Here is an 18,196-nt window from a genome sequence, read left to right as displayed (position 1 = left end):
GTATATTTTCATCTGGGAAGAGGACACCTGTTCGGGAATGAGGAAGAGAAAGGGGGGCAGTATTAATGGGCACTGACAAGCTGGAACGTTCCAGCACTGTATGCAGCAAAAAAGTAACAGGGAAAGCCTATACCTGAAGACTGGATCCTGTCTCAAACATCCATAGTTTCACCAGACTTTGTATTATCAAAACATGTTAACTCTACTGTGACACAGTTTGTTTAGCTAATTCAGTGTACAAGAGATTTGATCAAACTGGTGGTATGCACAAAATTGAAGCAGTATCACATAAGCAAATATCCTTGTGTGGAATATAATTATTTTATTTATATATAGGCCAACATGTAGACCCTTTTATTTTGCTTCATTAATATAGTTCAACACTTATGGTGAGTTATTTTAAAATAGGCAGTTATTTTCCGCCAATAAAAATTGTCCCTAAGAAGCCAAGGCTGTCTCTGAAATTGCGAAATGTCCTGATGCTGTTATGTGAAATATCAACATGCTGATAAATCCAATTAGAGGACTGAAAGTAGGCTAAATATCCTAATTTATAACTGTGCAAATTAGGATTACTTGGAGAGAGAGAGAGAGAGAGAAAGAGAGAGAGAGGTTGTTCTATATATTTAATTTAGAAAAGAAAGATAAATTAAGCATATAACATACTAATTTTTATATCCACAAATGAGGGCTGGAGTTAATATGCACGTTAATGGATTTTGTTTGTGTTTATTTAGGGCTGTCAAAATTAACACATTGAACCAGCCTGACTGGGTCAGTAGAAAAAAAACTTAGTCTGCGTTAGAAATCGCATACTGATAGGCCGGTACTTATTTTGAATAATGACTGCTAAAAAAGTATGTTCTATATAGTATGAATGTGTGTAGTTTGAATGTAATCCAGATTTACTACATTCGCCATGTTGTCATTATCATGTGACCAGTTGCGTTGCTTCACTACCATTCACAAATCTTCTTTCGTGGCCTCATGGGATTCTTAAGTCCACACTTAAGAATCTCACCAGAAGTAGCAGGTCATCTACTCTTTTATGAGTACTGTGAATTCGGACATACTTCTTTTGTCACATATTGTTTTTCGCCTACTAGGGAAATATGCAATTTCGGATATACCATTGAGCCCTGATATATAAAAGGCACAGCTAAGTGTGACATTTACCCCCGGTTTCACAGACAAGGCTTAAGCTATCCTGGACTAAAATGCATGTTTTAGCTGTTTCGACTGAAAGCAACTTGTACTGACATATCTTAAAATATGTCAGTTTCATTTCTTTGTCTCAAGATGCACACCAGCAATGTTTTAATCTAGTGTACTGTACTTTTATAAAAGCTACTTAAATATCCTAATTGAACGAAGGCTTAATACTGGTTTAGGCTAAGCCCTGTCTGTGAAACCGGGCCTTAGCCTATTACAACGGATTTATCTGATTGTTTTAAGTTCATTTAAATTAAAATGTTATAACTTTAAAGCCTATCCAATGTTAAAATGTATAGCATCTTCTTAGCTGTAATGTTCAGTGGTTAATTAATGTCTAAAATTGAGAGGGGAAAAAAAATCAATTGGACACCAGTACCAGTATCACTGGCCTGTGCTAGATGCCAATAAATAAATATTTAAAATGTCCCGTCTTTATGTTGTATCTTAATTATTTTTGAGATTCAGTGCGAAAATATATTAAAAACTTTAGGGTTATGTGCGATTAATCGTGATTAATTACAGAAAAATGTGAGATTAATTATTTTTTAAATCGATTGACAGCACTTTTTTTTTTTTTTTAATATGTGCTCAAGTGCTTTGGCTCACAGCGAGATTCGTGTTTAACATTCTTTCTTGGAATGATGAAAAACATGCTTAAATAGAGGGGAAAAACTATACCAGAGGAAAGTGAAAGTAATTATTCTTAATGTTGGATACATTATACCAGCAGCACATGCTTCTATAAAGACTGGAATGACAACGTAAAGACAGAAGAAAAGAACAGAAAAACACTCCCTCGTCTGTTCTCTTTTTCTTCCTTCACTTCCTTACTCCCCCCGTCTCTCTCTCTCTCTCTCCTTCCCTGTCCTTCTCGCGCTCCCATTTAGTTCGGAGAAAACATGAAGGAAAAGAGGAGCAAATTCCAGCGTGGACCAAAGTCAAGTGAAAGTTTCTCCTGAGCGGGGATCTCATCATTACCAAACGGATGGACGGACAGGAAGGAAAATATCAATTCAAGTCCTTGCCGTGATAAGCGCTTAGATGAATAAACAATCGCGAAAGTCATAAACTCTTCTCGCTCGTGAATGTGTGACAGTCGCGTCCGCGTGCGTTGAGCCAGCCGGACTCGAGGCTTTGGCTCGGGCTCTGGTTCTAGACACTGAAGGTCAGAGACTTCAAACCGAGAAGTAGAGGCGTCGCCACCCGTCGATTCAGCAGTCATGGCCGGGGCGAAACCGGGAGTACACGCGTTGCAGCTCAAACCGGTGTCTGTCCATGAGGTTCTCAAACGGGGGAGCAAGTTTATCAAGTGGGACGAGGTAAGAAGATCGCGTCCGTGCGCGTCTCTGTGATTTTATGTGGCGTGATTCCCGGCTTGTGTTACTTTATGTTGTTGAAGTAATTTACAGGAGTACATCTGACACCCAGGACAGATGTGGAGTTCAACGCTCCTTAAATCGAGTTCTTGTGTCTCATGTTCATAACTCTCACTCAACTTATGTTTGATGATGTTTTTTTCCTCATACCGAGTTCTAGCTACTCGCAAATTGTTTTCTACCGAGAAATATGATAATGCTAAATAAGTAAGAGCAATGAAATTCATAAGTCGTGTCGCATATGGAGTTGAGTTTAACCCTTTAACTGCTTCTAGACATAATTACCAGTTTAGTGTCAAATCAAAACATTGTGGATCAGGCCCATTTTCTGAGTCCATGTTTGTCATTAGAGTCAGGAAACTTGTTGTTTTGGGTCTTTGAAACCTTTTCGCATTGAAGGAGGAAGTGAAGCCCAAAAGCATCCTGACAGTATTATGCTTATGTTAGGAAATTCTTTGGAATTGAGTAAGGGATTTACGTGATGGGGCTATCAGATTTCAGAAATGCACAAAATATTAAACATACCACATTTTTAAAAACCTGAACCAAAAGGTAGGCTACCTTCAGTCTGTCATTTGAAGGTAATGCAGATGAACAGCACATTTATAGTAGTTTATATATAAAATAATTACATGTGTGAACTCAGTTCAGGTCTTGGAACCTTTAATGATACCATAATTAATGATACCATGAGTTGATTTAGGTATGTTAGGCATACTTTGTGAAGACAGACTTCTAAAATGTATGTAGATAGGTCATCCACCTCCCACTGATAGACATCAATGTAAGATGTCCCTGTTCTGGACACATCCGTTCTGCTCATATGAAAGCACTCAGAATAAGTGTAATTTAATAATAAATTGGACTGAGATAAATTATATTTTCTCATGAAATAGAAATTCAATTTTTTTTAGACATAATTGCATTTCTTCTTTATCCATCCTATTGGTTGTAGACCTCTCCATAAAATGTCAATTGAGGAACAGTGGTGCTTTCATGAAAGGTCAAAATAAAATAAGTTGTTTTGGTATTTGAATGTTATTTAACTCAATGGAAACATAATTTGCACAATTTCCCCTTGAGTATTTCTCTTAAAGGGTTAATGCCAACATAAACCCATATGTTTACAAGAAATCACCATCTCCTCTAAATTCTTCCGCGTAGTTGCTCTCCTGGCAACAAGGGCCTGTGTGTGTGTGTGTGTACGGATCATGTTTCAAATCTCGCATTGGATAGCCATTACATTTGTAATTATGTTGAAGGATTAGGGGGAGAAAATCTTCACTTCTTTTCCATTATTTGATCAAATCACTGAGCGCTGCTTTAGCTGATCCCCACTGCTCTTAACTGGAGCTTAAAGAGCCAACACCTTTTGATAAGAGCAGCGTTGAGTAAGGAGAAAGTGGGCCTGTACAACTTGATGCACTTCATGTCTTAAAAAGTCATTAATAATTAACTTAAGCAGCCCATAAATGCTGAGTGGTTTGTGTTGAGTTCACTCTACATAGACATGCTCCAGGTGTGTGTGTGTGTGTGTGTGTGTGTGTGAGAGAGAGAGAGAGGCTGTCGTAAACCTTCAATATTATAGAACTGTTCTTATTGTTGTATGTAGAAAGTGGCATTTCATTTGGAGTGTATGTATGTGTGCATCCATTGGCAGATAAGTCTGTGTCTTCAGAGGCATCCATAAATAAATAACTAGCTGTATTTAACTATAATGGGGTCTTATTATACCCTTAACTGAGGTCAGAGCTATAGTTAAGGACATAATTGCCTGTCTGTCACAAAGCCAGTTTAACCTTCTATTGTCTTCAGGCAAATTTTGACCGCTTTTTTGGTAAAGAGTGTTTGCTATTGGAACCAGACTTTGAGACTTTGTCAAGAAGATCTCAACAAAATCCAATTTTATTCATTTTTTTTATTATTCAAAAATGGTTTGTTTTTGTAAAAACAACTATTTAACTATCTGACCCAGAAATAATTGACTTTATTTAAAGAATTAGCCCTTCACATATACATAGTTTTCTCTATGAGGGTATAATCACCAGGGTTAAAGCCCCTTGGATGAAGTTTTAACCTAAAATGCTACGTGGTAACAGAAAAAGTACAGCACTAAATACCTAAACACCTGTTGTATAGTTTTGCATAAGTTGGGATAATGGATTTGTTGAGATGGGCGTGCGATTAGTCTGTTTTTATAGCTCTAAGATGTACACTACACATTAAATAATAGCAGAATAATACAGACGTTATAATAAAACATGTGATATTATGAAATTCCAAAAGTGATTGAAACTAACCAGGTTGTGTCTCAAAGTTTTTTAACATGTTACTCAAATTGTGTTACTCTATCAATATAATATTAAATATAATACATATAATGTTTTTTTTCTATCATAATACACTTTTATCAAGATAAAAACACATTTTCTTTGAGGGAGTCTTTAAACCCATCGTTCCGTAATCAAGAACACCAGAATTTTTCTTGATTTCCAAAGATCACAGATGAATGCTGTTAAGTTAGCTAAAACATAACACTGTATTGTCCCATAAGATGAAATGTGTAAGTTACACAGTGTTTCTTATGCATAATGCATTGTACAAGATCTTTAAATAACATGGAAATGGATAAAAGCTTTTAAGCTGTGCAAGCAAACTCACAATGCGTGAATATGTCATGTCAGGGCTTGAACTCCTAGTGATGGTATGGCGTTTTTGTTTTGTGATGTAACGGTCTGTTGTGTATTTGAGTCCCTTTTATGCCTTGTGGTTGTGCCACTGATGATGAGGAGGACATTCACATAGTGCTTAATGTCAGACATCAATGAGAAAGAAGATGCTGCAACAGTGCCTCTCTTATCATCTCTGCCTCTCTACCACCCTCCTGTTGTGTTAATCTCTTCTTCTCTCTGAAAGAAACTGTAGTCAAACATTGTGGCTACTGATGTGATCTAATGATCTATAACACATTATCTAATTCTCAGAATGAACCGTTGTGAGTCAGACTGTAAGATGTAATGCTCTAGTGCACCTTTAAACATTCAATGGACCATTTCCCAACCCTCGACCTGTATGGGATTGGAAGCCAGCTTGGATAGGATCCTAATTGATCACAGAATGGACTGCAGATAAACTTAATCCCCTCCATCAAACTCGCTGCCTCTCTGGCTACATACACACTGCAGATAAAAAAAGTTGTAACTTCTCTTCTGAGCGGTCAATCTCACTTTAACACAGAGTTTGGTTATTTCTGACAAATTCACATTGTGTGGCTTTTCCTGCCGAGGACTGCAGGTGGTAAAAACCAAATTTTCATTAAATCTGCATACTGTGTGCAGCACCCAACTGAGCAACTAAACTGTAATTAGAAGCAGTGAACACTCACCCCCGGTTCCACAGAAAAGGATTAAGCTTAGTCCTTAGTCTTTATTCATGCAAGTGCAGCTCCAATCTAATTGAATTGGCAAACAAACGAACATTTTCAACATTTACAACAAACTTTGTAGTTGTTGAAATCTGACAACAATGGTGTCATAAATTGTACTTTTAAAAACTCATTATGCAAGAAACACAGTTTTTCAGGTTAGGTTACATTATAGCGTAGACCAGGGGAGTCAAACTCAGTTCCTGGAGGGCCACAGCCCTGCAGAGTTTAGCTTTGACATTAATTTAGCACACCTGATCCAGCTAATCAAGTCCTTGCATGCTTATTTGAAAACTACAGCACTGCGTCCAAAATTGAATACTTGCGTAGTGTGCCAAAAACAGTACGCCAACACAGTATGTCTGAATGCAATGCAATGTCTGAATTTCATTCATACTACCTATATTCATAGAACATACTTTTTTTAATGGTCGTGAAGTAAATTCAAATGTAGTATCTACTCTGGAGCAGTGTTGGAATTAAACTCTTTAGGACTGTGACCCCCCAGGAACTGAGTTTGATACCCCTGGCATAAATAAACAGGTGCAGGCAGGGCAGGACTTTTATTCCTACAACTACCATATTTAACTACAGCCATATTTAGCGTTACGATTTTGGTAGTCAGTACATTTTGGGGTCAGTACAGGGTTGCCAGGTCTGCACAATTGCACAACTGCTAATCAAAACTAGCCCAATTATGGTAAAAATTGCTGACTACAAAAACTACCATTGGCAACAATGTAAAAGTAGCCCAAATTACTTAGCAGTAAGATTAGGGTCAGTAAGATTTTTTTTGGTAACACTTTCTATGAAGACCATGCTTATAATGATTTATAGCCACATTTATACGTATTTATAAGTAAGTGTTACTATTCTATAAATATATTTATAAAGATTTATACTGCATTATAAGAACAGTTATAGATATATTTATATTATTTTTATAATTACTTATAAGCCATGCATTTTCTTTTTCAATGTGCATGCTTATAAGCCATTATACACTGATTTATAAATTATCACAAAATAGTTCCTTGTTTGCTGTATCAACTAGTTATTATGTCTGTAATGGCTAAAGTTTGCATTAGAGGTAATGAATGGTAATTTTGATTAGTTAAAATCTGGAATTATACTTTAAAAATATTGTTTTGCTAGTATGTAACATTAAAAAAAATACTTTTTTTTCAACTTTGTATAAATGATTTCCGTTTTTTTTTTTTTTTTTGTTGTTGTTGTTTATTAGTTACATTTACAAGTAAGCTTAAAATGTAAAATGAGCACATATTCGTACTTTCTTAACATTTAATTTAGGAAAATTGCATCCTATGTTTTCACTTTATTTAAAGCCAACAATGATGCATTTATAGAGATTAGTAACTATTATTACTCACAATAAGTATTTATAAGAACACAACATGTCTATTAATAACAATATATTCACTAATTGACAAATCTGAATAAAAAGTCATTTTAACTACAATATAACAATATAGTAATGCAAGGTGCATCTTAATGAATACATTCATGGAACCATACAACAGGCTAATTAATACTTATAAATCAATGTATAATCAATTATGAACATGCATTGAAATGGAAAATGCATGACTTTTAAGTAATTATAAAAATAATATAATATAGGTCTTAAGTCTTTATAAATATGTTTATAAAATAGTAATACTTGATTATAAATAAGTATAAATGGAGATATAATTCATTTTTAGCATTGTCTCCATAGAAAGTGTTACAGATTTTTTTTAATTATTATTATTATTTTTTTTTAAAGAAATTAATAGTTTTATTCAGCATGTTTAAAAGTGATAAAGACATGTATAATGTTACAAATGATTTTTGAACTTTATATTCATCAAACAATCCTGAAAATGTTTCATGGTTTCTATGACCATATTAAAGCGGTTTTCAACTTTGATACGAAATATTTCTTGAGCAGTAAATCAGCATTAGAATGATTTCTGAAGGATCATGTGACGCTTAAGACTGGAGTAATGATGCTGAAAATTCAGTTTCGCCATCACAGGAATAAATTACATTTTAAAATATTTCACAATATTACTGTTTTTATTAGACCATAATAGACCAAACCTTTGAACAGTAGAATGTACAAATGAAGCATCATTCTTTTAAACAGTCTCTGTTTAAATGCATTGTTCACTCCCTAAATATTGCTGTGTGTTTGTGGCAAGTGAGTAATTTTTGTAATTTTAAGATGGATAATTAAGTCCTTGGTTGTAGTACAGTGAAGACCGTGACCTTGTAGGACTGATGTCCCTGAGCACATCAGCTAGCTGTGAGCTTTGACTTGCAAATTTGTCAGGTGACGCTTGACAGGTGTCTGGGGTGAAAGTGAGCACTGAGGGTCGTAGTTATGAAAAGCCGTGAAGAGTTAGATACAGTCATACATATATCATACAATGACAAATTCTGCATATCTGTGTGTGTGTGAGTGTGAGAAAGAAATACAGATGTAGCTGTCTTGCATAACGTTTTTTAAACAGGAATATAAATGTTGTCCAAACCCAGTAAGGATGGTTTGTAATGAACATACCCTCTGTCTAAACAAACCAATCTGACAGAGGATTCACAGGGACTATATTATTCATGCTTTTCTCTCTGAGGGATTTCCAAAGGAAGTATTTAGGGTTTGTGATTAACTGTGTGAACTGCAAGAAATTGTGGTAGTGTTTCTCTCAATGGAACAGTAAAACAGCAGCGACTTGGACACACAGGGTGACTGAATAAAAGTTTGGCTGGTGTAGGAGAATAATTCTGAGAGGGAAGGAGGGAGGGCGAACTGTGCGTGAGCGGAGAGAAGTTTCACACACGGAGGCCAAACAAGGAGATAACATGGAGGAAAATATTGAGAAGTGACGCCTGGCACTCTGAGGCGCAGAAAAATGAGAGACTGTGTAGGCAGAGAGAAGAAAATCACAGGAAACCCAAAAAGACTGAACATCTGACATCTAGATTCTACTTCTGTTCCTGATGGCAAACTTGCTGTCTCCTCACTTATCAGTCTCTTTCCACTTTCGTTTTTGCTTCCCCTTTCTCATTCCTCATCATGTACTAATGCTAACTGCTTTATTTATTAGTCGCACATCACATGTGTGTTTGTATGTCGTGTGATAAATCTGGAAATGTCACTGTCTTAAGGCCACAAGTAGTGTGTCTCAGGGTAAATATTATTGTTTTGACTATATTGAGTTTGACAAAATCTGTGTGTGTTTAAGAGACTTTATTTGACTTTGAGGAAGCAGGGAGCTGTGCATGTTTAGTCATGTCTGCTGCGCATGTGTACACAAGAGCTTGGCACATCCTGTGAAGGGAATTGCTCCACATATTATAATATTAATGTTGTTTACATTTTGTTGGTTCCTTAAATATCCTAATTGAGGCAGTGTTTGATGATCATGCTTAGAAAGAATCTGATTTGTTTCACATTTTCTGCACTGATCTTTTTGATTCTATGGGATGAATTTAAACATGTTAAAATATGATTTGGTTTACATTTCATAGCTAAATGATTAATTTCACACACACACACACACACACACACACACACACACACAAAATAAATAAACACAGGTTGCAGAGAATGTGCACAATTCTGTGTTCCATTTTTCGGCTCCTTTTACTTGGGCCAGTAAGCAACCAAACAGAACATCATAGCAACCACCTAGCAACATGCTGAAGCCACACAGAACACTTTAGAAACTGCATAGCAATTAGCAACGCCCTGGAAACCAACCATACCACCCTAGCATCATACTCCTTCTACACACCAAGCCGACGGTTTGCCGTCGGGCAGTTTTTGTTCGTCGGCTGACTAAGTTTTCGGCTGAAGTTGGTCCTCGTTGGCTTTTTTTCGGCCGATTCGAATCGGCGTTGGAGCTCGTCCGTCCGTCGGGCCATCTGAACATTCTGATTGGCTGTTCGGATACTGCCACCTGCTGGTACGGAAAGGCATTTAATCTCACGCAGACGCAGAACTGACGTGCTACTTGGCCGTTGGCTGTCTAGTTGTCTGGCTGTTGTTTGGTGTGTCAGGGCAACTTTGGACAGAGACGCTGCCGACGTGAACCAACCCCGCAGTCTGCTTTCATCGTCACTAGTGCGTCGGCGTCGGCTTGGTGTGTTTCGGCCTTTAGAATAGTCTAGCACCTAGAATAGTCTAGTATGCTTACAAATCTACTGTAACACTCACTGGAGAGTACTAGACTATACTCTCACAACTGTAAGCGCCACTCATGTTTTCTTCAGAAATTTAAAAAAAAAAAAAGTTTTTTGTGGTTTCACATTTTTCCCTCCTTCATATCCTCCGTATGTTTTTCATTTTGTTTTTTGCTTGTCCTCCCACTAACTGATCACATTTTTCTCCCCTTCTTATTTCTTCATTCCTCAGACGTCTGTCCAGTGTTTGTCACACGAAAGCCCACACACTGTTTAGAACACATGTGCATGAACAAAAGGCAATGATTTCTCTCTGAGTATGGCTTTTTAGTCCAAATAAAACTCAAAATTGTGTGCTATTTCCATTTGATTATCACACTGTTTATTGTTTTTTGAGTATATGAGACAGCGTTTACATGATACTATCAACAAAGAACTAATATTGTAATATTTTGTACTGTATGTGTTTATTAACACACACCATGGTCTGTCTGAATACTCAATTCTGATTGACTGGAAGGTGTGCGATACACTTGAGAACCAGTGAGGTTTGTACTCACGCTTCAGTTTATCATATTTGATGTCGTGTGTTGATCTGTGTTTATATGTGAATGACAGCCTTCAAATCCTCAATAAACGGTGCAAATGTAATGATGGTCGCACTTAGCTGAATGTTCATTAGAAGTGACTTGCTCGCAGATCATGACGTGATCAAGTTTGTTGTGATATCATAGTGGGTGAGTTGTTTACTTTGTAATTATTAATCCATCCATTTCCACTGGGGATTTGCATATCTGTTGCAACCGTAATAAGTAATCAGCCAATCATAGCTGCATGTAGGCCCACCTCATATTCATGGTGCACCTTTGGACATTATTGAGAATGCATTGATCTCAAGGGAGGAAAAAGATGCACTGTTTCTGTCTGAAACTCGAGTGTTACTGTAGGACAGTATTGCTGTAGAAGAGCATGTTTTGTTGTACAAGTATTGTATCTGTATTGTTGATTATTTCTCATCAGAAATTTGTTGTGTAGGCACTGCCTCCCCTCTCAGGGAAAAACGCCCTTGGTGCACACGGACGCACAATGCAAGAGGCTGATGTGGTTTGCAACATGCAAAACTGGACTGACCTCATACCAGCATGTTGTTTTGGTTTGCTGCCAGAGAAAAAATTCAGCGATTTGAGACGGTACAGGAAACAAGTATAGCAACAAAGCACAGAAACAAGAAAATGCATCATCCTGGAGCTTTGCATCCAGTAACTTTTTGTTTGCGCGTGCTGATTATTCAGGATAAGAGCTGTCTATGAACAGTTTCCTGGAAAGGGCTGAGAGGGGAGCACTCATCCAGGTGGCCCACTGCAGCTGTATTTGCGTTTGTTGACTCTTGCCACACTGCTAATGGAGTCTCACCTCACTGCAAAACAAGCCTCCACACACTTTCAGCAAGGTGAAGACAGAGACTGAGGAAGAACAGAGGCATTATTGCATACTCAAACAGAACACGTGTCCGAGTCGATGACCCACAGTTCACATATGGGTGTGTTTGACCTCTGCTCGCCCCCTCCAGCCTTTCCTCTCCTTCTGTTTCGCCCTCTCATTCAGGAAGGAGACCTTTTAGTGTGTGTAATTTAGACCAAGTCATTCGCTCTTTTGAAAGGTTGCTGTAAATCAGCATTTAAATGCATCAGAAAATATCTCTCTTCCGTCTTCCTTCCCTCTTTCTTTCTTTACTTTAACCTGGGACGTCTTTGGCATTTTCTTCCCACTCTTTGTCATTCAGTTGCTTTTATACCTCTTGGTAAATGTTAAAAGGTTAATTACTCTAAAATGAATTTTTTCATCATTTACTCATGCTTATGTCATTCCAAATTTGTAGGGCTGGGCGGCATGACATATATATTGTGGTGACTGTATGAAATGTCTATTGTTTGAGATTTTGGTATATCAGGGTGTGTGTATATAATATGCTTAGCACAGCACTATTGACACTTTAGAGGGATGAAATGCATGAATGAGACAATATTCAGCATGATGTTCGAAAGAGTTAAGCGCAATAAACAGTGAAGAACTCAGTGCGGTACTTGCACTGACTGGCACACTGCCAAAGTTTGCACACGGAAGGCTTCCTCTCTCAGAAGGCAATTGCGAATTTGGGACATGCTTAAAGTTAAAAAGAGTTAAGCACAATAAGCTGTGGAAAAGAACTCAATTAGGTGCTCGCACTGACTGAGACAGCTGAAGTGCGCGGACAGATAGCTGTGTCTCTCTGCATGTGATCGCAAATTCGGTTCTCTTTCAAGCCTTATTGCGCTTGAATGGTCGAATACACACACAGTTAAATACACACACAATTATCTTAAAATGCCCATCGTAAACACAATCGGTTGTCTCAAGTGGAAGTAAACAGTTGGGTGTAAACTGGATGCGTATCGGTATAATGGGTCCGTGCATTCAGTCTTAAAGTGACCGCAGCCTAATATACCTGCTGCTCTCTGCGTCATTAATGTTAATTTAAACAAAAGAAATAATAACTTGCTGCTCTATAAAATAACAAAACTAACAAAAATAACTAAAAATATCTACATCGTGATATGTATCGTTATTGTGAAATAAGACTTCTATCGAGCACCCCTACAAATTTGTATGAATTTCATTCTATTGTGCAACAGACTTTGAAGACTTTCCTGGTCATACGTTTCCATTAAAATATGATAAATGGATACTGACCGGCTGATTGAAAATATGTATATACCTTTTGACTTTCTTTCTTCTTCATGACATGCAGGTAAAAGAGATTGAAAGTTTTGTGTACTGGGGTAACCGTGATATTTCTGCTTTTCAATAAGAGCCACCCACTGCCAGAGAGTGAATTTGCGTTTTCATCCAGCCTGTCTGGTGTTTTTTTTTTTTTTTTTTTTTTTTTTTTCACCACACATTGTTTAAAAATGTTTGCAAACAGGACCACATTTTATGCCAAACATTTGTGTTTGTGTGAACAGACTTTTAATTTTTTTTTTTTTTTTTTCCAATATGTATAACAAGTCCTATGCATTAAGTCATATCCATTTGTGACTATTATTATTTTTATTTTTTTTAGTAAAAGCTTTATGCTAATCTACAAATAAGATTATATTTTCTATACAAATCAGTATTTAATGTCCATTTATTTGTAATAAGGCAGGATAATGTACAGTCAGGTGGTCATTATCGCAAAATAAACCCCTTCGGTGATCCATGACCCCTCTGCTTCACTTCAGGGTCTATTTAGCAATAATAAGTGACTGGCTTTACAGTATCCCTTACTTGCCTGTATGTACATGTGTCCATGCCCTGCTAATCTGGTGAGTCCAAAGGTGAAGTCTAGACATAAAAAGCTGCATGTTGACAAGGCGGCACATATAATATACATGCTGGCAAACTAAACAATGATTTATTATTGATAGCTTTGATTATACAGATTTTTACTATAAAATCTTTTTTGTCTCTTTTATTCTGTCTACTTGTTGTGCATTCCTAGACTTTGAGGTGTTAAAGTCAGTCATGTCATAGTTTGTGTGTGTGTGCATTATGTAAGGGCTATAAAAGCATGTAAATATTGGAAGCCAAATACACCCAAGAGCCAAGAGAGCAGGCCACTCACCCACTGAAATAACTCACATTGTTGATGCATTAACTGTGTGCGCCTCTGTCTGAGAGAATGCACACACTGCTGTCATTTGCTGGCCACAAGCTTCAGTTCGCTTTAATGGTTTACCCAAATAACCATTTAAAGTCCTCTGACATGTGCAAATGTCAACCATGCACACAAAGATGAAGTTGTAATTTGGATAAACTTTGGGAATAAAGTTCTCCTTGCATATTAGCAAAATATGACAAAACCTCCATTTGTGGTCATCATCATGAGTGTGTGTGTGTGTGTGTGTGTGTGTGTGTGTGTGTGTGCATGTGTCATATCATTAGGGCTTGACATTGGGAGTCAGAGAAGCTTGACAGGTTTTTATAAGCCTGTACACCCACACTAATGAGACCCTTACAGGGTGAAGGTCACTTCCCTCCCTTTTACACGTTCAAGTTGTAATGTTGTTCACCCTGTTTTGCCTTTCCAAAACATTTCCAGTGCACAAAAAAAAAAAAAAAAAAAAAACTCTAGGTTGTTAAGAGTGGTAACCAAAGACGTTGAAAGGATAGCTCACCCCAAAATGGCATTGATTTCTTTCTTGAATAATGTTCAGAACCATACAGTTTTGGTTGCCATTGACTTCCATTCTATTGAAAGAAGAGACATTTCTTAAAATATTGTCCTTTGTGTTCCACAGAAGTAAAAGTCATGTAGTTTTGTAATGACATGAGGGTGAGTAAATGATGACAGAATATTCATTTTGGTGTGAACTATCCCTTTAAGTCCATAAGATCTGTTGAACACGCTGAACTTTTTAACTTCATAACAAAATAAAATATGCTGTTTACTCAGACTAAGGTCTGCTACTTCTCTCTTTCTCTCATGTGCTCTCTGTATATTTTTGTCCTGCTGTCTTTTATACTATATTCAGCTTACCTGATGTTTTTGAGAGGTCTGTGTACACCGATAGTATACAGTGCTTTAAATAAAGCTTATTCAGCAGTAGTATTGCAACAGTAACATTTGTTTATGCAAACATTAAAAGCAGTCAGCATGCAAATTCGTTTGATTGTGCTTAGAGACAGCTGGTGTGTGTGTGTGCCATGTGCCGTGTGTGTGTGTTTATATCTCTCAGCACTGGGTGGAGTATTTCAGAGATGTTGTAAAGGAAATCTGTGCTCCCAGATTAATTTAATCATATGCAAACACTCCACAAAACTGCAACTATACATCGGCAGCTGCACGTCACTTCACTGCTAACACATACAGATGAGATTAGTTCTTAACTGACTGTCCAAACATATCAGATTAAGTGCCCTGATGTAGAATATTTTCAGTAATTAACCAGTGAAGAATTTTTAATGAGGCAAAAAAACAACAACGTGCAAATAGATCTTTGTTTTCGCTCTTTGGGACATAGATAAGAGTCGACTTACCTTTTCATGTCGCCTGAAATAGATGGCTATGACCGGTATGGAATGCTACACTGTAAAAAATCCCAGTAAAATTTACGGTAAAAAAACGGCAGCTGTGGTTTCCAGAACGTTACCGTAAAATATACAGTAGCAACGTAAAAAATCTGTTAAATTTACAGTAAAATAACGTATTTCATTAACTGATGTAATGTTAATTTACCAACCTAATGAAGTACTAATTTCTGTTTTATACCTTTATAATACACTGACAGTCACCAAACACAGTGGTGATAAGAGTCACATGATGAATCAAAGTTCATCACAAGCAGCTTTTCCACAAGCTGAGGAGGACAATACTAATATATAGAAGGTGCACACAGTGTCATTCACACACACACTAAACACCATCATGGTAACATGCATGAAATTTTAAAAATGCAATAAACATTAATTTAACAACATTAGATGTAACATAAAACCCTAATGTACATAACTGATTAGAAAAGAAATTGAAAAACTAAGAAGAAACAGTTATTTCAACGAAAATATATCAAATGTGAAGTGTCACGCAGGGAATTGTGGGAATGTAAATTTACGTTTTTTCACTGTAAATTTTACAATGAATTGTTATTTTTCACTTCCAAAAAACGGTATTTTACCGTAAAATTACATTAAATGTACCGTTAGATCTATTACAGTTATTCACTGTATATAGTACGGAAACTTTCTGTAAACCAATTGAGTTTTTCACCGCAGCATTTTTACAGTCTTTTACTGTTAAAATCACGGTCATTTTTTACAGTGTAGCATACTGCAAACTGCACAGTATAATACTGCGTACTACTAAAATAATATGTTGAACAATATGCAACAGTACAGTACATTTTACATTAGTGAATGGTATTTGATTGTTGTGTATCTTATTTTGCATTTTTAATCCAACTTTATGTAAAAACTTTTGGCAGTCCAGTCAAATAATGAAACATATTTATTAATGATTAAAAATGCAACAAAAAAGAAGTGTCTCTTTCTCACCAAGGCTGCTTTTTTCAATCAAAACAGTAATATTGTGGAATATTATTACAATTTAAAATAGCTGTTTTGTATTTTAATTTATTCTTAAAATGTAATTTATTGCTGTGATGACAAAGCTGAATGTTTCCGTCTTCAGTGTCACATGATCAGAAATCTTTCTGATATGCTGATTTTGTGCTCAAGAAACATTTCTTATTATCGTCAACATTTGTGCTGCTTAATATTAATTATTCATTAAACTAATATTTTTGTGAAACCATGATACATTTTTTAAAAGATTTTTTTTCATTGACATACATTTCAAAAGAACTGCATTTGTTTGAAATAGAAATATTTTGTAATGTTATAAATGTCTTTATTCTCACTTTTGGTCAATTTAATGTATACTTGCTGAATAAAAGTGTTCATTTATAAAAAATAAATAAAAAAATAAAAAAATAAAATCTTACTAACCCCAAGCTTTTTTTTTTTCAAGCTTTCTGTAGTATAAATACTACATACTTCAAAATGAATACAAGTATATATTATGGTAATATGCAGTTCCAGTCATATGCAGCCATCAGCTTCTGTGGCTTATGCATTAAACTCCTCTAATGTCTCTCTCTGTGGCTTTTGAGGTTTTGGTTTCAGTCATTACATTCATTTCTAAATCGTACCATCCCTCAGGACCATCCACCCATTCCAAGCACTTCCCATTTATCTAACTTGCTTCTAAATCATTATGCCTATATGTCTCTTCCTTTCTGATTATTGGCTGTATGTTCATAATTGACATGTTGGCATGGCTGCCATTGTGACTTGATTACTATGGTATCAGTTTAATTCAATTCCAGTTGAATTAGCAATTAGTTGTATTTAATAAATGTTCTAAACCAGGTCTTTGTTTCCCAGTAATCTTCAATGGTAATCATGTCAGTTGCTAATGTTTTTCACATCATTAAGTGAATGACATTCTTATGCTTTCTGTATAGGAGTACTGATGTTTTTTGTAAAACTGCATGAATGTGCTGATTGCCACCTGGTTGATTTTTTTTTTCTTTTTTCCATTTGTATGTGTTCAGGATGCCAACAGCACACCCAGCCTCATCACCCTCAAAGTGGACCCAGATGGATTCTTCCTCTACTGGTCTGGAGGGACCAACATGGTCAGTTATTTTCCTTTTTGCTTGTATCAGCAAATACCAGCCCTGGCATGGCACCTGTTGTTGGTTTTAGTATTATCAAACAATGCTTTACTCTGTACTAATGTAAGTTTTGCAGAAATTATACTAAAATATGGCAAATCCTGTTGTCATGTTTCTTATTATATGAACACAGGTACTTATTTTTTTCACCAAATCTTCACTGTAAAAACCCAATAAATGTCCTAACACTTTTTATTTGACTTTGCTTAATTGTTACATTCTAGTGATCTGCACGATTTGCGTACTATGCCTTTGTTACTCAGAAAGCCCTTGTTAAGATAAATTGATTATATTAGGCAGAACTTAAATTGAATGATTGACAGCAGATTTCACATTCCCAACATGCTTTGCTTCAGACTCTAGGGGTATTATTTTATGTGATTTTGCATAAGATTAATACAGGGGGAAATTTGTTGGTGTTTAATGTTCTGTTATATTTGGTTTTAAAACAGTTTATGTTATGTCTGCGTTTTGGGGAGGTTACCATTTTGCTGAAGAGTATAGCCTGTGGTTGGGTCGAGGATGGGTCTACTAATGTTAAAAAGTTAATTAGTTCTAGTTAGTTAAATCTAAATTCTGTCATCATTTACTCACCCTCGCTTCAAACCCGCAAGACTTTTCATCTTTGGAACACAAGTGAATGAGAGATTTCTGTCCCTCCATTGACAGTCTACACAACTACCACTTTGACGCTTCAAAAAGTTCATAAACAGATTGTAAAACTAATCCACATGAAT

General features: G+C 36.2%; 1 protein-coding gene across 2 annotated transcripts in view; it reads left to right on the top strand.

The window, feature by feature from the left end:
* Window positions 1–1,972: 1,972 nt before the first annotated feature.
* The window catches only part of plcb3 (phospholipase C, beta 3 (phosphatidylinositol-specific)), a 61,630-nt gene continuing 45,406 nt past the window's right edge, over window positions 1,973–18,196 (top strand). Inside the window, exons 1-2 of one of the 2 annotated variants that reach the window (XM_067401851.1) lie at window positions 1,973–2,534; window positions 17,337–17,420. In XM_067401851.1, the coding sequence (XP_067257952.1) occupies window positions 2,436–2,534; window positions 17,337–17,420 (183 nt within the window). In that variant the 5' untranslated portion in view covers window positions 1,973–2,435. The remainder of the gene's footprint in view (window positions 2,535–17,336; window positions 17,421–18,196) is intronic. The other variant, XM_067401850.1, reaches the window with a different exon arrangement.

This window comes from Chanodichthys erythropterus, chromosome 11 (assembly GCF_024489055.1).
Source record: "Chanodichthys erythropterus isolate Z2021 chromosome 11, ASM2448905v1, whole genome shotgun sequence".
Taxonomy (NCBI): domain Eukaryota; kingdom Metazoa; phylum Chordata; class Actinopteri; order Cypriniformes; family Xenocyprididae; genus Chanodichthys; species Chanodichthys erythropterus.
Note: the sequence above shows the minus strand (reverse complement) of the source record. Positions and strands in the feature narration are given on the sequence as shown.